Genomic DNA, 22,792 nt, shown 5'->3' with positions numbered 1-22,792 from the left:
TCATACTTTTGGAATAACCTCCATAAATCTATTTTTACAATTTAAACTATGCAAAGTCTGTGACTATACCACAAATGTAAATAGTGTATTCTTGAGTATTCTGAACTGGACTATGAAACGGGTGCCTGCATGATGGATTAGGAATATTCTGCAGTGTATTTTAGTAATCAAACACGGGCTTTTTATCAAAGCATTCAGAGACGTCAAGTGTGTTATAAATTGGCTTGCTGCATTAAAAAAAAAAAGAAAAAAAAGATTAAAATGTTCATATTCAATTTTGCAGTATTTTTGATTCAGGCATATTAGTTGTCATTTTTTCCCTGGAATATTTTCAAAGGAATGACTTGTTTATAACAGGGTTTAGACAAACTGATGTTGGGAAGAGCATACATCCCATTCTATTAAATACCAAGAACCAAACTTCCCCCAGTAGGAATCTGCAGAAACACAAGCACCAGACTTACTTATACCAGAGGAGTAGACCATAAATCTACAAGCATGCCAAGAAAAATCTGCATTTCCTCGAGCCCTGACATCCACCTAGCTAGGCAGCACCAATTCATCCCACAACACAGCCCAGAGGCTGTATAAAAGCCACACACTGGAAACAACTTGTGGTCACCAGCAGTGGGGAGGAGATTCAGGTTAAGCTCCTTGGTGGAGGAGGTAGTGCTGCATCTGCCCTGCCCAGAGGCACTCCTGCCTCTTGCTCCTGCCCTCCATCAACAACATCCCCATTTTATTTGCCCAGCAATGACTTATTGCACAATTCACTTGCAAAGTTACAGCCTCAGCAGAAGGGGTCTGCAAAGCAAGAACAAAACTTTAAGCCAATTGCTTGAGTCCCATTAAGGAATAAAGCAAGAGACATAAGAGAACTGCACATGAGAAAACAAGTATTTCTCACTTAAATCTTTAGAAATAGCAAATACAACTTTTGCTAGGGAAGCAACTTGATCTTGTAGTTCATTGGCAACACACACTGGATTTTTCCTCTGTAAAGACATAATGAGATTATTATTAGCACAAAAGGGCTTACGTCGTAGAATGCTTTCCTTGAGCTGCTGTGCATTATTACCATTTTCAAAGGAAGGACTTAAAGACTTCTCATTATTGCTATCTAAGGATCTTTCTTTGGCTGGGTGATCAGGAACGAGACACAACAAATTCTCATCTTTAAATGTCACCACTCACACTCAGCATGCTTCAGTTTCCCACTACTACACAGTTGGAGGATTGGATCGGAGATCAAGTATCAGAGTCACCGACTGCACGAAATTAAATCAGCTTAGAGAGAAGCCAAAATAATATCAAAACTTTCTTTTAATTACATCTCGAGCTTTATGCAATACAAACATGACATAACGTTAAGCTAACCTTAACGTTAGCAGACAGAGGTTTTGAAAGAGTTCTGATTTAAAACACCAGAGAAAGAGAAGGGTTACAGTTCACACGACATGTTAGCAGGCTGCAGGCAGAGGGTCCTGATGGAGTGCGTGGGGACTGTTGTCAGACAAACACTGCTAAGAGGGTCCCAGGGGAGTTTGAAAGCTCCCAGCATGCGTATGCTGTTGGAAGTGGCAGAAACTGAGTTTTGTTCCACACATCCATGATGGCCTCTACTTCTACCAGCTGTAGAATTGACCAGCATCTACCACCTCTGTCTGGAGGGAAATGCAGTCACATCAACCTCTTCTGTAAAGTGCCCGGTGTGGCAATCAGCATTCCCACCAGTAACACATTACATTAGGGCTGCAACAGGCTGGAGCTGTCCAATTTGGCATTAACTTGTCAAGGAAACCATGGCATTCTTCCATAGCTATGCAGGAGATCCCTTTGGTTACTGCAGTCTCATGGCAGCATGTAATCCTTGGTCCCTTTTCCAGAGAAGGCAAGTGATGAAACTTTCATCAAATTCTATGGTAAATGCCAACTTCATTTTGACTACTTATTCTTCTGGTGTCTGGTACAAATGCTCCATCTGACAACAGGTGACCACTTGTGTAAACTGAACTTCTATAGTATATGTAACCTTCCCAGAGATGCTATGGTGGACCTTCTCCCTCTTCAGAGTAAACAAGAAGCAAAAAAGCGGGGAGGTTGCAATAACACCTTCCATGTTCGTCTCCGGGAGCAAAGAATCTGGAGTCTCACACAAGCACACGTTACACTTCCTTGCAGCATCAGAGATCTCAGTTGGAACAAACTGTTGCTGCAGTCACAGATTTACACAATTCACTGGCCCTGGACATGCACATACTTCCAGTTATTCAGGCCATCTATACATACTCGCATATGCAGTGTTAATACAGCAAGTGTCACACACAAGTCCATGCATATACACAGTGGCAAACAGAGCCAAAAACCAGACCATGACATGCTAGCACAAAAAAAAGAAGAAAAGGAAAGAGGTGGAAAAAGAAGAAAAAGAGGCAATCTAAGCTCTTGGCCTTGCTCTTCATGTTTCTTTAGCCTTGTATTTGGAATACAAGCAATACAGAACCCTCATTGTAGTCTTCAGATCTCCTTTCACAATATCTGTGGATACACAAGAAGGAACACAACCAGATGGGAAGAGTTAGCAATTCTAATTGGAGGACTAGAGGATTCCACCACTGCCAAAGCCAATCTTCCAACTTTCTCCGATTATAATGTAAACTTACATAGTTTGACTACAACAAGAAGCAAAACAGGAACCACAAATTCAGAAAAATATTTATTCATTAAATGAACATAAGAAAAAAGAACCTTTGCTGCACTATCTTGCTGGAAGACAGGATAAATAATGTATAGCAAGAAATAATTCTTATCTCTTGTTCTCTGATAGAACAAAGAAGATAATTTAATAGGACTTTGCACCTTTCATTTTTCATACACCTTTCATTGTTTTTGATTTTTCTATGGTATGAATCATACTGGGAATTGCCTGATACTATTTTTTTGTCATGTTTCTATCATGTTCTCCTGCTGTTGGTTGTTTCCTTTTTTGATTTTAGTTCTCAGCTTCCACTTTCTTGTTATGCAACCTTCTGTCGTGTTTAATAATTGCAACGGAAGATTGTAGCTAATAGAGAAGGTTTGCTGTTCTTCTGTTATTGCTGTAAATCATCAGAAGAAACAATGAAACACCAATTGATGAGATCCTCGAACAGTAAGTGTACATCTGTAGTACCCCTAAATCATATTAAAATCAATTACTAACTGACGATTTTCCCCATGAAGCTAAGGATCTGTGGACGTTAGCTCCAATGTTTTTTTTAATTATTAAATATGTATTTGAGGCAGTAGAGAATAGTCAGAGGAAAGAAAAAAGCAAGGCTTTAACTCTTTTCATATAAAAAGTTGATCCCAGCATGGAGATCTGAGCTCATGCCAGTTACTTGTTTCATATTTAATATAAATAGCTTTCTAAACTCATAGCTCTGTGCCATATGGCAAAAGGCCCACAGTTCATACATGCTCATCACGCAAACTTCCAGAATCACTGAAGTGTTAGAGGAAAAAGAAAACAAAAATGAAAACAGAGGAAGTCCTATATTCTGTCATTCCCTCTCCTTGATGCACTAGGCTCCATACTAAATACAGACATAGACTTGTTGATGAATAACTAACAATGGAAGAGGTAATTCTTTTTATTTTTAACAAACACTTGATTTTCTTACTCAGCAACAAGATTTTGAGCTTGTGGGAGCAATGACAGGCTGAGGTTGCATGCCTTGTCCTCTGCAAGAAGTCAGCCTGAGCAGACACAGCCCTCTCTTGTGCTATTTGAGAACTCATTAATGCAGCTGCATCCCACATCCCCATTGCACATGGATGAGCAGCTGGTCAAAAATGTTCTGTCGGGCAATTTTTTAGTTAGAAAGTTGGACTCAGTCAAGGGAATTTTTTTGGCAAGGCGAGAGAGGAACAGGAACATACATCCCAGTAAAATCAGACACAAAGCACTGACTCAGCAATATAAGTATTCACTTGAATGATGGAGATCAAGACTCAGCTCGGAGGTCTGAAGTAGGCAGAGCAACAACCAAGACCTATAAATGTCATATTCAGGTGATTGACCCACCAGCCACTCTGGATTTGGATAAAAAAATTATTCTTTCTGATTCTCAGTACATGTTCTGAAAGGTGCCTTCTCATATAAAACAAGTTTGGTTTTGTATCACCTAAGCTTCTTATGAAATAGGAAGATGGCTTTCCCTCCAGCTCAGCTGCTGTACTTTCAATAAGAACTGCCACTCTTCTAAATCTGTGACAATCACTGACTTATTGAACAGTTTAAATTCAGTGTAATTGATATATCTGTAATACTGTAACATCTTTAGCACAGAAATAAATTCAAAAAAAATCAAAACAATATTCAGCTTTATTTTTATTCATTCTGAACAAGGAACTATGGGTCATTCATATAATGAAATGCACGGGTGTCACATTGCAGAAGCTACTTTCTTCAATTACCCTGTTTTGCTAGCCAGGATGTTAGTAGTGCTACTCCAGACAATTCTGTGTGCCATGACTTACCTTCAGAGTTCACAGAAAAATTGAGAAGACCTCCATCCGTTAGCAAGTCCAATGCAAGGTTAACATTGTGAAGCTGTTGACAAGAGAAAGACATTAGTGTAACTGAAAATACTGTCCATCTAACAGCATAACAACCAGCATGGTTTTAGAAGTATTTCTCTAGTAGCTGGAATAAGATAGTGATTCATAAATCCACACTAATATTCATCTCTTTACTTTTGATGGAGTGCTCTTCAGAATTTCTACCATTTATCATACAAAACCAGATGCGCAACCCATCTCCAGCAATATGCATCCCACCCATGGGGTGGGAATAACAATCCATTTATTTAAAAATAGACCTTGCATGAGAAAGTCTTCTGTTAATGGATGTTTCCACAGGGAAAGCAGAGTAGATTCGCAACTGGATCTAACAAATGCACTGAATTTATTTCTACTTTTTTTTTTTTTTTTTTTTAAACAATGCCCATATGCTTACCATATTTGGAGCAAAAAAGTATGCAAGTCAAAAGTTGTCTGTATTTCATTTAGTATTACCAAGATTGGAAATCTTCTGATCAGCTATATTTGTGAGGTTTATGCTTTAACTTATAAAGATGTATATGCATGTAATAGTAGTGATGATATCCCTTAATGTTACTCCTGAGAAATTAAGCATACCTCTATTTCCCAGTTTTTCCTCACTTGTTTTTCTCTCTTTCCCACATGAAAGTTGCACCACAGGCATGTGCAGTAATGATGAATGATATTTCAACATAATATAACATTCAATTTACTAGCTCCTTACAGCTTAAGGGCAGCTATTTACTTGCATGGTAATTAGCAGGCTCTCTTCCTCTAATGATGTAACAAGGCCTATAAGAACTTCAAATTTTCTTTGTATGTTCCTTAGGCTACTGAGCAATTTATCCTTCAGGAGGTACAACATTAAATGCTGCCATGCTGTTCCCTATTATCTTCTGACAAAAAGCACTGGGGTCCCACATGCATAAGCCAAGCAAAAACCGTGTGCTCTGAAATGAAGCGATAGATTTATGTTTTACCCGGTTCTGTGATTTACAAGTAACCGAGATTGACAAAATTTGAGCTTGTTTTCTTCCTCTCATGCTCAGCAGACAGGGGAGCTTAAGTTCATACCAATCTACACAATTTTTCTGATCAGAATGAATAAATCAAATGTTTTCTTATTGAATCAGCACAGGTGAAAGGATCTCATTTTCCTCCCTAAAGCACGTGAGATTTGCAAGGAAAAGAAACTTGCAGATTTCAATGTAAATCTTCAGACAGAAATACTGATAATTACCTAAGAAAGGCAACCTAGAAAAGTAAGTTGTTCCTTCCAGCTGCACTTCCACACTCAAAATAGATGGCAAATTCTCCAGGATTTACAATCTGACAGCAATCAGAATGCTCGGGATATTTCAGCTTTGGGACTGGTTTGACAAAAAATACCAAGTCTGCACAGTTGTGATAAGCACAGGAGCCTTCCCAGGCCTTATCACCTGGCCACACAAAGTTCACCCTTCATTCCGGCCTGATAATTTCATAATTCTATCCCTTGTCTTATGATATATGATTTCCTATAGACATGAGCACCCAGAACCAGACCTGATTTACAGCTGCTTATAAGCCTTGCTGTTTGTAAGAGACACCCAGAACAAAAGTAACCCACTTGGAGCACAGACTTGCTGCACCTGCAGGCCAGTCACCTCCAGGATGTCATCCCCACTTTGTTCAGCTCTCCTGCCCCTGCAACATGAACTCCCATCCTCCCTATCTCCTTTAGTTTTTGTTTCTATTTTCCTTCTGGGTATCACAGCTTCCATTCCAGTTTCCCCTCCTTGTGACTCACGAGGCGCACTTATCAGTTTGGAACTACAAGCTTCCAGCTTGAGAGCAAGTTGGTACACTGCACTGATCTCAGTGGTGCGTGTGGTTGTCACACTTTTGTTACATGAATGACATGTTTTAAATATCAGCAAAGGTTATATTTTCATACTTTACAGTACCAATTAACGTCTAAAATGGCAGGGAGTAAGACAGCACATGGGGATTGAAAGACATTTTATGTTCAAATGACAGCTGAACCATGGTAGTTCAATATTTTTAGTTGTACTGTCATCTTGCTTTCTTTCTTGTAATAAACATCAGACAAGAATAATAGTAAATAGCACTTTGGCAAAGTATTCAACAGAAAATACAGCTCTTGAAAATAATTTTGCTAAAATGAAATTGCTGGAATGTATAGTATTGAATTGAACCAGTGTGTAGTCCCATTATAACCTCATCTGGGGCTAGTGACCATTGGAAGCAGGGTAAGAACTAGGTATTCTAAGCTCAGTTTGTACCTAAAATGTAGTGAAGGCATCTCATTTCTTGAGATCCATGCAAGTCGGAACAGGGCTAATACAAAAAGGAAAACATTATCTACAAAATCTTAAATGCAAAAATATTCATTGACTTCTTCTGAAGGAAGAAAACGTAGAAAGTTTGTTCCTAATTCAGTGGACCAGAGCACACAGTTTCAAAAACTGAGCAGAGGAGGAGAAAGGGAAAGATTTTAAGCTTTGATTTTATTTAACTTTTCAAAATCTGTTTCCCATCATCTTAGATATAAACTCTGAATTTTCCTAATGCCTTTAACAGTCAACCAATTTTGAAAAAATCTGAACCTATATCTCAGACAGCTGTACTTTTAAATGCTTTGATGATCTCCACAGAAGTATTTATTATTGAAGAAGGGATCTCTGAGAATTTTCATCACAGATAAATAGTGCCTGGGGAGATGAGCTGCAGTGAGACTGGGAATCGACATTCGTGTGGGAAACCTTGAATGCAAATCACATCAGAGGAGAGATTCCCTTCTCAGATATCTCTAGAGCACAAAGGATATGAAACATTTCATCTTCAGAGACCTAAACGAATACAACCCAGGAAAAACATCCAGGGTTTCAACTAGATGATCATTGTGGTGCTTTTCAGCCTAGGCCATTCTATAATTCTGTGATTTTCTGAGCCATTCGTTGACCCAAATGAAAAAAGTTTTTTTGATTTTATGGTGCAAAGGCATGCGCGTATACAAAATCATCAACGTAAATAACCGTTTTATTCAGGTCAGCTTCCTGGAAGTGTGCATGACCCACCAGCATCAGCAACTGAGCCACATCAGAAACACCTACGACCTTAGCAACATCAGAAACAATTTGAAAAGATCTCAGATGCCTCAAAACATTTCAGAATCCTGGATGTGTGGCTGGGGCATTCACACCAGCAACCCAGCATGCACTACCTTCTGGCTGATACGACTATTTTCTTAGGAAGTTCTGACAAAACCTGCCTGGTAGAGGTTGAGAATGGAGCCAGGAAGAAAGGAGGTATATTCTCAAGAGCTTCTAAAGTACAGAAGGGGCTTTCAAAATGTTCTGGTCATGTCTCAATTACGGTATATTTTTAGGATGACATAAGGAAAGCTATATGAATCCAATTCTGTTATGCAAGATATGTCATCCGTTTAACAATGTCATTTGTAGGACAGACTAGTAGGAGGATAGCACACCAATTCCTTGCTGCAGAGAGACTCTGATTTTAACTGGAAGGCTTCAGAAGAATGCATCTGCATAAATAAATGCAATTAACAATAGCTCACATCACATAAGACAATACATTTTTGAAGAAGATATGTCCCAAAGTATTTGAATAGCACCTAGTACCTGCGTTTGTACTGTCCCAAAGCATCATTAGCAAACACCGTGCATGTATATGGTTTTATACTGCAGCAGCAGTTACAGCAAGACACGGAGCTCTTCCGACATATGGAAGCAATAAATACACAAGATGTTTGAAGCTTCGGGTTCTAAGTGATTAAATAACAACTTACCATCTCTGTGGTGCTAGCTGGAGTCAGAAAGAAATCCCTTAAATTCAGAAAATAACCTTCTAGTTGTCCAATTAACAGAAGTAAAATAACTCCATCTGCAAACTGGAAGAGGAATGATTTGAATATTATTTATTATGTGGGCTTTTAGTAAATTCCAAAGATAAACACCACTCCAGTGATAAGAGAATTGCAACGGTACTCTGGCAACCAGACAGCCCAGTGACTCATCCTCCTCGACCTCTCAGACAGCACGCTTCGTGCATACTTACATAAGGCTCCTAAGCTCATATTAAAAAAAAATACAACCTCGTGAAAGGACTGCTATTAAAACAAACTGTTCCAGATGTGACGAGACTTCAGATAGCCACAAGTGACAAACACATGAATACACTTGTGCGCATTGCCTGAGATTTACAACAAAAGCCTCCCAGAACTTCCCTTCTCACAGGCTGATTTCTCCTGCTGCTATAGTGTATGTGTCCAGGGAAGCAAAGAAAAAAGGATCAGGGACACCCCTGCAACCTCCCCCCATCCCTTGCTCCATCCCCAAGAACAGTGGAGGTGTGATGGAGCCTCTCTTTCCTGTGCGTGGGAGTTGATCCTGGGCTGCCCAGCAAGTACTTCTGCAATTTGACACACTCTAAGGAAGCTCGATGTTCAAAGGATGGAGTTCTGCCATTTAAAGAAAATCAAGCCTTCCTACCCTGCAGCAAACCCTGCATTAAAGATCACTAAACACCAGCAACCAACCTATCAGTGTAATTCTCAGAAATCAGCCTTACTTCAGAAAGATGGAAGTTCAGTCAACTCTGAAAATGACTCCCTGTAGCATTACAAGGAACGTACAGTATTCAGTACAATGCTTTATTTTTCCAATTCTTAGAAGTTTCTCAAATTTCAGAGACTGAAGCCTGATATCTTAACCCAAAGCTAAATATAATCGTTATGTTGACAAGTTTAAAACTGATACAACAAAAAAGAGGGATCCTAATGGTGAAACACTCAAATAAATGACAGGAAATGATAAGGTTCAGTTCAATGCAGGCTACCTGAGATTCCATGTCTTTCACATTTAATCCCAATTTTCCAACATGCTGGTTGACAAACTGCAAAAACACCTATGGAAAACAGGAGAGGAATAAAAGAACATTTTTTTCAGTGGTCATGAATTATGTTTCACCTAATATATTTTGATTCTGTTAAGGAATAAATAAATAAATTACCTTTTTTACATCATCCAGTCTTTCAGGAGCACGGCTAAATAATTCATCAAAGGCATCATCTGCTGTATCAAAACAACATTAATTGATACTGTATGGAATAAACTGTCAGATCACAGATTTAAGATGGCTTGAGAAGGAGAAAGGCAATCACACCTTATAAACCAGGGAGGAAAAATGCTTTAGGGAGAATGGAAAAAATCCTGCTTTTGGATTTAACACAGGACAGAGGTAGAAGCTTCTCGTTAGCCTGATTATACCAAATTCATTCAGCTCTGTAATTGTTACCTGCAGATGTTCTCAAGATTTATACTGCACCAGTACTGGCAGCAAAACCAAATGAGGAATACATTTCTAGGGTGCAGGTAGGCAAATGCAACTCTGCTTAAGAAAGGTTCCTCCAGAAAGTCAGCAGCAAGGAAGCCTCTGCAGTGAAGGAGCTTAGCTGGTTTGCTCTCCCTCCCTGCTGGGAAGCAGGTGAATGGATCCCATCACATCTCAGAGCCAGTCTGCAACCTGCAGCAGTCTCAGAAGCGAGAGAGCCCTCTTCTGGAGCTGTGCTATGAGACTCCTTTCAGCCTTTGTTAAGTAAGCCGTGTTAAAAATAGATGGAGACAGCATTCTGAAGAGTGAATTTCAGATTTCTTTTTCCAGCAGAATCAATCCTTTGGAAGAAATACTCAATTATAGTATTTTTCACTATTTCAGCCCACGCTAGAGGCCAGTCAGGGGAATAAGTGATAAACACATATTAAATGATACAGTTTGCACCTCTGCAAAGTATGAAATGCTAATACAAAGGGTGCAGCAGAGAATTATAACAGTTGCACTCATTCACCAGGGATGAAGAATGCTCCTTAGCAGCAAGGAGCAGCTCATGGTGTGCTAGCCAAAAGCCTCTAGCCAAAGCTTGGGCAGTACCAAGACATTCTGTGGTCTCTGCACACATTGGACAATTTTCACCTCAAGTGTTTCATAGCCCTGAAAGGCCCTAAAGGTAAAATCTCCAAGGAGGCTGCTTGCTTTAGTGAGCTGCTATCCATAACTAAGCACCAGATTTCAGAATCCTATCTGAAAACCGCAGAAAGGAAATGACATTGCAACTACGGAGGCAAGAAGAAACACAATTCTCATGGCACTGTGTTCATAAGTAGTTCCAACAGAGAGAATGAGATCAGCACAGACTAATTATTTCTTTTAGTTCAAGGCATATTTTGTCCCCAGCCAGGGCTTCTCTGCTGGGTCATCAGTTCACTGCATCATTCCCTGTCTCACCTCCTACCTGCAGCCCACAGGCAAAGGGGCTATCCAGCTTCCAAGCCATATTGTGCTGAATATACAGACTTTAAGAGAAGACATTTGCAGAAAAATGCTAGGAGAAATCAATGAGTCTCCACTAATTCTAGTGGAAACATAATGATTTTATCACACGGTAAAAATCGATCCCACTTTGAGGCATAATAATACTTAATGGAGAAGTGCTGGATTTGGCAAAGCCAGTACTTACTTGACTGCTCTTCTGAATTCTCTCTGGAGGTGCAATAAAAAAGAAAGAATTAGAAAAAGCATTCAACAGAACTAATCTTATTCATAAGCAAAGCTTATCTGGGCCATCAGGCACCTTGTAAAGCAGGAGATACAGTACAAAGTGCCATTAACTTTATGTCAGAGTAACTTTTCAAGAGACACTTTTAAGCACACTGTATATCCGTGTAGATACTTGGAAACATGAAAATTTAACTGGCCCACAGACCAATGAACATTTATTTTATAAACACAACCCATAATAACCTCTTGCAATAAGCTGCTCATGAAATTAGAATTTGAAGGTGTTCTAGCATATAAAAGATGACAGTAGGAAAGTCTGTTTTTGGTTCTTGGAATGATGGCCATATTTTCTTGGTGTAAAAATGATATCCTGCCAGATCTTTAATAACCACAGCACCTCACAAACTCAGTAAGCCCAAACCTTACTTCATCAAACCAGAATAAGCAAAAACCTGCCTCCATTTTCTTAATTTATGGACACAATAGAAATAAATGAATAGTAGATATAAACCACTGTGGCTTTATAAAATTTCCTGTTTATTTTACAGTGAATTTAGAGTACTGGATGTTTATTACTATTTTTATTGCAATATTCCATGGCAATAACAACCTCATAAATACTCGTATACATTATTTTAGAGAAATTTAAATAAAAAGTAGAACATGCATATGCATGCCTGCTTTTATGATTTTTGTCATCATCATAATATCAGATAGTTTTTGTTTCTAAGGGGAAAAACACCCACAATATTTCTTTTCTGATTGACAGTGTACAAACCAAATATATCCCCTCTTACTTGCTTCCTGTGATATATTCCACCCCATTTGCTGTCTTTAATCCTTTGGAGGTGTTCTGTTAAACAGAAAATATGTATTTTTGGTTTTGTTATGCAAAAAAAATCTGAAAGCATTAGTGACACTTTCATGAACTGTCTGCTGCCTTAAATGACTACCAGAGAGCATTGATCAAGAAGCCCAGCACAATTAGTACAGGCACTTTGAGAAGTTGCTGCTCCTTTCTGCTCTCTTCAACCAAGAATGACCTGTTCCCTTCAGGAGCATTAATTTCTCTTGTGAAGAAACAGCTCACCACCAAAACCCCACCATCTCTATTACCACGGCCCCCTCTCTCTCAGGGCTAATGTTCATTTCTGATGCGGTGGTTTTATAAATAATCCCTCCTGATTTCTGTGCACTGAGGCACTTGCAGCCACACAGGGCACTAGTGGGAGGACTGCTTTATAAAGAGTCTGACTTTTCACTGGTGGGAAGGATTCACATGACAGGAGCATCTGAGCTCTGCAGAGGGACAAGTAATTAGAGTAATTCTAAGAAATCAAAGAGTCTACTTGTTCCTGAGTGCTAGGCTGGGACACGGCCCCTAAAGAGGCTGTCCCTACCTGACACTTTGAATCCTCCAGACATGAAAAATGTACTTTAAGTGTGCGTATGGTCCCAGTTCCAGTTACTATCCTTCAAAGAGTGAAAACTCTAGGTAATGCCATACAGGGTGCAGGGCTCAAAACACAACAGAATGGCAACTGTACTGTTGAAACTGCGATGTAGCGGTGCTGATTTTTGCAACTGTATCTCAAACCGTGGGCTTCTGAATATTCTCCTGAAGTTCCAGAGCTGACTTAAAGAAACACAGTGGAGAAAGAAAGCATGCAAATCTCAGCTCATAGAGAAAAATACCCAAATGTGACACCAATGGACAGACTCCCCCTAGAAAGAAACTAATGTCATGTTCAGTAAGCACAGGCTTCTAATTTAAAGCATTTAGAGACAGCAGGAACAGAATTTCTTCTTTTGCTTCTCTACTTATACCAATAGCTGCTTTCAGATTGGACCATTCCTTTTTTCGATCAAAGAGAAAAAGTAACATAGTGTTTCTATCCTTTTAAAGTTACAGCACCTGAACTAAGCTCAAAAATTATGGTCTAGTCATTAAATTGAAAGATACAGTTCACAGAAAATAAGTCTCCCATTTACTGTTGCACACACATTTCTCCTCAATTATAAATAAAACTAAGTCTTGTGAAACGTTTTAGGATACTCGGTGACAAATATTAAAGCCATAAATACCTCAATAGTGATTGTTTCCACATGAACATTTGGAGGAAAAGCCAGACTGGGTTGGAAGTGCTTTGCTATTGCGACCAGAAGATGCAGTGTGCTCAGTAAATCCTTTGCTAAAATCGCTGTACCATGTAAAGAAAGAATACAAAGTTTATTGTGCAGAACAATTAAACCTCACTGTAATATCCTAAGTTCTTCCTGGACAGAGCATCCCAAAGTCACAGTAACACAGATGGGACACCAAGTTGAGGTTTATATCACATCACAATTCAGCAATAACACGTCTTGAAAGTCCTTTTTGTGAGACATTCACATGGACGCTAAAGGCTGTTAAACTACATATCTGGAGGACACAGCTGCACTTAGTCGGGGGCTAGATATTCTTGTCTCACTTGTGGTTCAACTAATAATTGCAAACAGGTCATTTAATTACTGTTCTGGCACTCCACTGCTTCACAGCAGTCTTACAGCAGAGGAAGCCTCAGGATGGTTGATTTTGTCCTGTTTCACAGCAGCACCTACCTTCCACACTCCATTTCAGCTGACTTTCTTCCAGTTGCAAACAGTTAGCCACAGCTTCCAGAATCACAGAGAGTTTCTGACGCTGTTTTTTTTCTGTTAATGCTATCTTGTCAACATCCAGCTTGAGAGATCCTAGATTTTCTTTGACAGAGAGCCCACATAAAGAAGATGGATGCATTTAACACCATCACAGAGAGGAAACAAAAAAAAAAAAAATCAATATAAAATCACAGCAAAGCACACAAAGTCTTGTTTTCAATGCCCAGTACTATTTAGCAGCTTCCACACCTCAGACCCACAGCCCGCCCACAGCATATGCCTTATCAAACTCCCACTCTCTGATAGCCTCAAGTAAACACAGTAAAACTCTGAAGGTCTCAGCCCATTCCTTACAGCAGCATCTCCATCCCCAGCACTCCACATCACTCCTTTTCCTAGGGGAACATACAAGAATTCAACACATTAATCCTTCCTGTAGGTACTGCACAAACTCACCATACTCACCAACTCACACATAAAGAAGAAATACCAGCTCATTGGTCAGACAAACAATCTATGAAAATAAGCTAATCCTATTCACTCTGCTGTCTTCAACTTTGAGGAAAAGGAGATGGGATTTGAAAGGAGTGCCCAAAAAATGAAAAACAAAGCAGGGACAGGGAAAACGAAGAAACAAATGGACCAAGAGGCTGTTCCAAGAGATCACATCTTTAATAAATTGATATTCATCAATTCAGAGTATTAGACCTGAAACTTAAAAACAAAACAAAACAAAAAAGCTGGAAAATATACAAATCATTGTGCTGATCCCATTTGATATTTCTGGTAGCATCATAATTTGCCTTTGTGCTCTTGGCTGATGCTAAAGACTTTCTGAGAAGACAATATTTGTATAAAACAACAGTGGATCACCAGGCATCCATTCAGAGTTGCCTTTATCACAACTTAACCACAGCACTTTCTATTCAAGAGTATGTTTATCCTACCTTTGTAAAGGTTTTCTGTTACTTATTTGCGAGCTTAACTCAGAAGCAGCTTACCCAAGAGATGATGAAGTACCAGCCCATCATACAGATCTTCTTCCAAACTTTTCACTACTATGTGTTCCTCTTTCAGAGTTGTGTTAATCCAGTCAATCAGCAGCTGTGGAGGAAAACGAAACAGCTGACAATTATATTTTTGTCTGGACAAGTCCTCAGTGCTATGCCATGCTTTACCTCTTTCTTTAGTCTTATTTCATGTTTCATTTTGCTTTCAACCTCTACTTCCTTTTTCCTTCTTGGTTATTTTTTAAAGAAACTGGAAGTTAAGTGTCAATTGGTTCTTCCTAATAATACAAGGCTCATTAGCCACGTCTGGGCAAAGTTTTAAGTGAGACAGGTACCTCTCAAGTTATATTCTCATGAATTTTGTAGAATTAGCTTCACAGGGAAGAAGGCAGATCCTATTGCCACTTCCATTAGGGAGAAGGCAGTACAGTAGACCTCCAATCCCTGCCTTTATTAGACATCAGAGAATTCATACAGACAAAAGTTTGTGAAAGCTTTCTCTCATTCTGTGGGTTGTATCCTGCATGCACGACACCAGAGGAGCTCCTCAGCATTTCTCCATTCCTTATTTAGTCACATATGCTAATACAAAGGCAAGATGACTGGCTGAAGTAGAACTAAAAAGCAGCAGTCCCAGCTGGTTACCAATAAGAATCTCCTGAAAAAGGACATGTATTGCTCATATTGCTATTTTTACTGCTGCAAGTGAGTACTTGGAGTATGTTGTATGGGTGATCTCCTTCTCGTTTGATGTAAATATAAGAGATAATTCATAGCAGGTCCCTGTAAGTTAGCCAGCAGTAACAAAAATATAAGAAACAGTTTATAAAAATACAAATAATGACCTCTGGGATGCTTGAAATTGCATGAGAAAAAAATGCCCAACTTGGGCACTTTCCTGAACTGAGGAGCTGACAAAGCATGTGTAAGCACACTTCCTCAACAACAAAGTAACTGGTGTTTTCTAGAGCAGAAAGCTCTGCTCCTGCAGCCTAAGACCTGGTGATGTCTAGGTGGGCAAGGGCTAGACGTGTACACCAAATGTCATGCTACAGGCAAGACCAAAAAGCAGAAAGTACTGCTAAGCATAGATTTATGAGACTCCTCGTTGGGTATCTCAGCTCTTCACAACCACGACCACAGCCTGCAGCTCAGACTACTCTTTCAAGTCCTGTTACTGGGGTCCCATTCAGCTGCAGAGCAGTGTGTAAAAATGAATAAATTGAAAAAAGAGAAAAGGAATACCTAAAGATGTTTGCTACTGGCTTCTAAAGCAACCATCTTCTCTTTTACACTTTCTTCAATATTTACAGTAACTACAGCAAGCCATTTCACACTTCTTAGCTCCCAGCTTCAGGACAAAAACGTAATGCAAGACTGTCTTTTTCCAAGTTAAATAAGGATCTCTACAGCTCCCCCTCTGCATCCCAAGCTCTTCTCCGAAAGAGCCACAAACACTTTAGATCAAGAGGGCAAGCAGTAGCAGTGATGGCACATGGAGGATGCCCTCCTTTGGGTCTGCATTTCCACCTCACCATCTTCCACAGAGAAGACAGACAGCGACAAACATTCTTTCAGGAGTTTCTGAGAGGAAAAGAATCAAGCACTGAAGCTCACAGAAATCTCCATATAATAAGAAATCTCTTCATTTTTGGCAGTCTGGAAAGAACAAATGCAATGTCTCTGCAGACAACATAATTGCATTTCGCAGCATCACCTTTCAAGATTTCCTCTTTCATATAAAAACATTGTGAAAGCCTGACATAGAAATTAAATATTTTTTATCAAATGTGCATGAAGGTTTAAGAAAACATAATAAAGAAGCACACATATTTAAGAATTTATGAATGCCATATAACACACACAACAGCACAAAGCCTAAGCTTGTTATTGTAATATTTCTAACACTTTTAGTATCTCCATAATGCAAGAAGTGCCAGTCTCAAAAGAGACAAACCACTTTTCTTGCAGGAAATTTCAGTATGCTAGCCTTCCCCTGGGCTATGCCACTAGAAAAACACAGTGATTGAAAGCACAGGGGGAATTTTCAAAATTACTTGGAAATAAAGCACTTTCCCGTGAAATAGGATTCATCTGTCACAGCCACCTCAAGCAGACAATGAACTGCACAACAGCTTGAGGGCTTTTCTCTTCAATTTCACTGGTGGCTTGCACATCCTCACTCCTCCTTATTCTGTTATTTATTAACCCATCAGGCTGCACCTTAGCTTGTGCTAAGCCTGCAGCCTTCAGTGATCTGCAGACGTAAGGCAAAGGACGAGAGAAAACTGCTGACCATCACCACAGCAATTCCACAGCCTGTTATCACAGGATCAGGAGAACCAACTTCAATGTACTTGAACGTCTCCTGTTAGTCATAACAAGTGTTGACATGGATTTCCTTTCAATCACAGCTGGCTGTCCTGGATGGATTCTTATTGCCATTACACTATTGCTACAGCCAAGTACCACCCGGCTACTTCATACACATGTCCCAGGTTATGTGAGAAATCATGTAAGAAGAATCCCAGATTTTAAATCCGCTCTCCACTTTACTCACAACAGAGACCACTCTGTGGGGTGTCAGCACATAAAGCTTAGAACTTGATAAAGCCCAAATGCCAGCATCAGAACATGCCCATGCCCTTACAGAGTGAGGGTCTGGGGCCAAGGAGCTGAGTAATTTACATGACTGAGCAGCCATGTGGCAGGGTACAGCAATCTCAGGTAACAGTTAAACACTATAGTAAAAGAAATTGTACCAGTTTTAATTCCTCCAGTTTGGGATTGTTGCTTGAGGTGGGTTTTATGAGTTTCCTCTTCTCTCCTATGAAGGAAAGAAACAAGATCAATTACAATTATCAGATACGACTCGTGCAAGTTTTCCATAAAATCTGCAGTATCACTAACTGACATGTGTAGAAATTGCCATTTTTTATTTCAATTGATTCCCCATAAGGAAGAAAATGACTTATCAAAACATTAAAGACTGCTGTCAGAAGTTACATTCCAACGTAATTCAAATCAATAAATCTAGAGGGACAATCCTGGAAACAAACAAAAGTTAGGCAGACCTTTATGTATGAAATTTCAATTTCAGTTAAAGAATCAGCTAGGACTTGTGTTGCTTCTTCATTATCTGCTTCAAGAGAGTCAGAGGCCAAACTACATGCACATCACAGCATTTACTTGCTGCCGATGAAGCCAGGAGACTACTGTTGAAAAATACACGATTCATTCGTACTACAATTTTTCTGCTTGTCTCTTCAGGTCACTCCTTGGACCTTTTTCTGTCTTGGTTTACGAAGTACGTACCTGGAGTGATGACATTCTTACCGAGGAATTTATTAAGAGCAGCAGGCTGTGTAAACGCATTTAAGAAGTCTGCATCCATTGTATTTTTTCAGTCCTGGTTACCTGATAAAAGATACAGAGTAAAAGGAAACATGAGTAAAGAAGGCATGAATAGAAGAAAATAAGTGTTATGAAGAAAACAAGTGAAAGGGCTTTTTTTTTAGTTATTATTTAATGACCTGTGAATTACTTCTAAAAACAATCTGAAAATAATATTTAAATGCGTAATAAAAAAATGTAAAGTTAAAAAGAAGCTTCATTTTTTCTGTTAATAATCAGAATGTAGGGAAGGAAGCCCTTAAGCACAAAAACTTGCCTTAATTCCAACCAATTGTTTCATCTGAATCAATTAGTAAAATCATTTTTCAATTTACATTAAAAAAAAAGCTTTTGGCTTCTAGATACCAATACATATAAAAATGATCAATACTTAAGAACTATTAAATCAAGAATGCAGTAGTTAAATTAGACATGAGCTTACAGATACAAGCAGTTTCCTTTACTAGACCATCTGGTACAGTTGTGTAAAAAAAAGCAGCTTCCTTCTGGGTATACAACCTCAACTTGATGTTAAATTAAGTTGCACAGCTTCTCAACAATTTGTACCTTAAACACAGACTGGAGAATGACTTCCCTACGCAGCCTAGCCATCTTTGAATGAAAGCAGAACAGCAATACACAACACAGAGATGCAAATACCCTGTCAACAAACAATACTAGAGGCAGACTTTTCTAAAATGGCTAGGAGCTGCACAGAGGACAGCAGAAGCCAAAGAATGGAGCTGTGGGAGTAGGGTGGGGAGGTTGTATGACACTCATTTGTCCTACCAAACTGAAGTTCACCCTGATACCAGCCGTGACCTATGAAGAAGGGTCTGGCAAAGATGTCCCTTAGTGTTCTCGAATTAAACCACAGTACAAGCAAAGACAAGTCTGATTTTTTAACCACGCATACGTAAATCTGTTCCATGTTGCCTACAAAACACGAAAGACAGAACTAGGCTCTACAGGATGCTTAAGTGGTAGGAAAAGTTCCAAGTGCTTGCTTTTGCAGTCTGTGTGTTCATGTAAAGGTTGATCGGCCAAGTCCACAAGACTAAGAAAATTAGGATGCTTTAACATGGCAAAGACTAAAGCAAGGAATAGTACTAGAACCTGAGCAGTCTCTTTTAAAAGTTTGTACAAAAAGGATAGCTCTTCTTTAAACCAAAGATCAGTTAACTTCAGCAGATCACAGAATCGTGGAATATCCCAGGTTGGAAGGGTCTGACAAGGATCACAGAGTCCAGCTCCTGGCTCCACAAAGGACTACCCAAAATCCAAGCCCTATATCTGAAAGCTTTGCCCAAACTCTCCTTGAAGTCCGGCACTTGGTGCCATGCCCACTGCCCTGGGCAGCTTGTTCCGTGGCCCAACCACCCTGTGGTGCAGCCCCTGTCCCGGACCCCCAGCTGCCCTCCCCTGACAGCTCCATGCCGTTCCCTTGGCCCTGTCGCTGTCACACAGCGGAGCTCAGCGCTGCCCCTCCGCTCCACGTGAGGAGCTGCAGCCGCCATCAGGCCTCCCTCAGCTCCTCTGCTCTGGGCTGAGCACACCAAGGGACCTCGGCTGCTCCTCAGACGCCTTGCCCTCCAGACCCTTCACAATCTTCATAGCCCTCCTTGCTCCTGGAGCAAGAGAGCTGCTGCAAATGCCACTGCACAACTGCCCAGAGACAGTTTCCAAAGTGGCATTTCTCTGGTAGTTTTTCACTCAAAAATGTATAATCCTCTTTTGCAGACTCAGTGTTCATTAAAGACTCCAGTCAAAGTCCACTATGAATGTGTATTTTAATACAGATCTTGCCAAGCCACAATTATTGCTAGGAAGTGGCAATTAAATACTTTTGCATATCAGTCTTGCAAACAATTTAGATACAAACCCAACAGACAATCAAGAAAGAAGAGTCACAAAGCGATAACTGTCATTATGGCTGCAAAACTGAATGTTGTCACCTGAAAGGTGGATAATAAATTAAGATACTTCGGAGAAATTGAGTCACTTAGTGCCTGGGGAGCAACTGAACTATCTGAGGTGAGACTGTCTAGAGGAGGAAACTAGGAGGAAAGAGGTAATTAATACAGAGAAACCTAAGTCCAACTTAAATTAGATTTCTGGCACTTGTTTTGTCTTGGAAAGTTCTACTCTAAAGCCCTATGTAATAATTGATGTAAACCACAACTTACCAACTCAACTTCACTGCAATATCCAACTTGCACATCCCTTACACTTCCTTTGAATATTTACACATTAAAATAAGGCATATTGCCTGCCACATCCTTGGTATCTTTTTGGCCAAGGAACCCAAGCATCAGAAAGCTACCTTTAACATTTGGAAGCCTATAGGAAAGGGTCTGAAATTAAGAATTTACACTAACGAAAGGTAATGTACTCCAAGGACTAGGTCTTGTGTGTTGTACTTGGACAGAATGGTAAAATGGCGATCCTGGGTGAGACAAAATGTCCTGTCACCTGATATCAGAGATCATTTGGATGCTGCTGGTCCCTTACAGCACCCAAAGTCAGATGCTTAGGGGAAAAGAAAATAGAGCAAGCGTTAACAAGTTACTTCCCTAAAACATGCTCACAAGCTTCAACACCCTGCTGCTCACCCTTTCTAAACCAAAACTGGAGTCCTAATAATTTGATGCTGTCAAAATACTTAGTTCTCATGAACTTCCCAGCCTGCCCATGAATGCATGCCTCTCTCACCATTCAACAGTGAGGAGCTGAAGAGCATAGCGCCAACTGGTATAAGGAAACACTTCCCTTCTGCTTGCTCTGACCCTAGGCTACTTCCTCTGAAGCACCCCACTACACCTAAATGGAGAGCCATTACTTCATTTTCTTCACATCTTTATGTTACTATGCTGCTACAGTACACCCTCAACAGTCATCTCTTTCCACAAAGAAGCACACCCTACATCCTTTGCAGAGATGCCATTCTGTAACTTCGATCATCTGAGCCCCCATTTTCAGAGCCTTCTCCAATGCTTTTCCTTTTTCAATGGCTAGGAAGCAGAATTGCACAGGTTTAGGGCGGTGCCCTCTGCATTATTCTGCATGCCTTTCCTCCTAATTCCTAATATCATTTGTTTTACTGATCACTGCTGAGCCGATTGAGCTGGCACTTTAACAGAACTGTCTATTAAAACTCCAAGATCTTATTCCTAAATACCAACACCCTGCTCTGAGCCCATCACTTATCTGTAGAAACAGTATTGTGTTTTCCCACTATGTGTTTCACTTTGCATTCACCTATACTGATTTCCAATTGCCATTTCAGAGTCTAGGAACTGCAGCTCCTTAGCATTTAATAGACTCATTACTTGTTACTAATAATTAGCACTCTTGAGTAGCCTCTTGTGACAAGTTTCATTGCTGCAAGGCTTGATCCTTGGTAGTGGCCTTTCAAAAAGTAACCTGCTGCAGAAACAGCGTGAAACAGAACAAAATGGGATTTGGACTCCTCCTTGGGTTTAATTGCTTAATGAGAAATCAGAAAGGATGGGAGATTTGCTCACCTGCAAGCTTCCAGGCTTCCCATAACCTCTGCAGTCTAGAGCTCAAATTCACTATCCAGAGCTCTTACTGACATGCTATTTTTCTCTGGCCTCCTGCATGAATTATTTATCACTATTAGGAGGAGAGATCATTCCAGGAGACAACTGTTTGAATATTGATTGTAGTGGCATTTCACAGTGGAATTTTTTAATAAAATTGAGCTTTAATTATTGACTATTCAAATGAAATGGCTTTATGTGGTCCTTTGTTCTCTTTTTCTGAGATGTCACAGCCTTGTTCACTTTAAAAGCAACAGCTGCTGTATTCCTCTTGCACCACCTGCCGTGGTGAATTTTTGGTAGGCCGAGAACTGGATTATTGCATAATGTTGCAACAACGACAGATAAACCAACTCATTCTCTTAGTGAGCCACATCAGCTCATCTCACGTCAGGTCTTCTCACAGTCTGACTCCCAGATATCCCTGACATATGATATAAAGCACTGGTGAGAGGACATCTGAACTGACTGTAGGATACACACAGGCACTCACCGACATTACCAAATTGTTTCAACTGCTGAACTTCCTGTTTGAACAAGACAAAAGCCCTGCTCTGCATCAGCACGAGCACATTTCCTAGGAACAGTTTTCTAAACAGATCACACAAACAGGGAACAAAACCCAATTCTGAATGCTAGAGATAACACTTCTGCCTTCAAAAAAGCAGAATAAATAAAAAGAGAGAGAGAACACGCACTGTGCGCTCAGTTTAAAACTTATTTTTACTTCCTTGTTCAGTATCAGACTTTTCAAGAGTCACTAGCATCAGAAGAGACACTGTCTCAGCAAGAACAATCCATGTGAAAGCATTAAGAAGCATAAAGTCCTATAGCTGAAAAAAAACCCCACCAAAACTCCCCCTGAAAGAGTCCCAAACTTACTGTTCAATTCTTCAGTATTTCTCTAGAAGCTTTTCTCACAGCAGCGCGATGCAATTGCTCAGGGGCTCGGTTCCATTGCAGCCCCTGCACAGGGCAGCACGAAGCGCGCACACTGTGCGTGGTGGAAGCTGCACCACA

General features: G+C 40.0%; 1 protein-coding gene across 2 annotated transcripts; it reads right to left on the bottom strand.

The window, feature by feature from the left end:
- Positions 1-1,305: 1,305 nt before the first annotated feature.
- PARVG (parvin gamma) lies at positions 1,306-22,792 on the bottom strand. 2 transcript variants are annotated; one of them, XM_042835092.1, is made up of 13 exons: positions 22,655-22,792; positions 18,132-18,233; positions 17,579-17,643; positions 14,808-14,910; positions 13,768-13,908; positions 13,252-13,367; positions 11,964-12,019; positions 11,126-11,148; positions 9,622-9,683; positions 9,448-9,516; positions 8,399-8,500; positions 4,522-4,594; positions 1,306-2,538 (listed from the first exon to the last, which is right to left on the bottom strand). In XM_042835092.1, exons 2-13 carry the CDS (start codon positions 18,208-18,210, stop codon positions 2,459-2,461), a joined length of 969 nt encoding a protein of 322 aa, XP_042691026.1. In that variant the 5' UTR covers positions 18,211-18,233; positions 22,655-22,792; the 3' UTR covers positions 1,306-2,458. The 2 variants fall into 2 exon arrangements, with proteins under 2 accessions (XP_042691026.1, XP_042691027.1); XM_042835093.1 differs by having other exon boundaries at positions 9,622-9,680.

The sequence above is a fragment of the Centrocercus urophasianus genome, unplaced genomic scaffold (assembly GCF_019232065.1).
Source record: "Centrocercus urophasianus isolate 14NV4802_14NV808 unplaced genomic scaffold, USGS_Curo_1.0 seq_5, whole genome shotgun sequence".
NCBI classification, from domain to species: Eukaryota; Metazoa; Chordata; class Aves; order Galliformes; family Phasianidae; genus Centrocercus; species Centrocercus urophasianus.
Note: the sequence above shows the minus strand (reverse complement) of the source record. Positions and strands in the feature narration are given on the sequence as shown.

What these genes read in the sequence shown, in the direction of transcription:
- PARVG (XM_042835092.1), bottom strand. Translation starts at nt 18,210, where the DNA reads ATGGATGCAGACTTCTTAAATGCGTTTACACAGCCTGCTGCTCTTAAT. An exon ending in TAAGAATGTCATCACTCCAG is followed by an intron (nt 17,644 to 18,131) that starts GTACGTACTTCG and finishes TTTCCTTCATAG; the next exon opens with GAGAGAAGAGGAAACTCATA. An exon ending in AACTGGAGGAATTAAAACTG is followed by an intron (nt 14,911 to 17,578) that starts GTACAATTTCTT and finishes TTTCCTCCACAG; the next exon opens with CTGCTGATTGACTGGATTAA.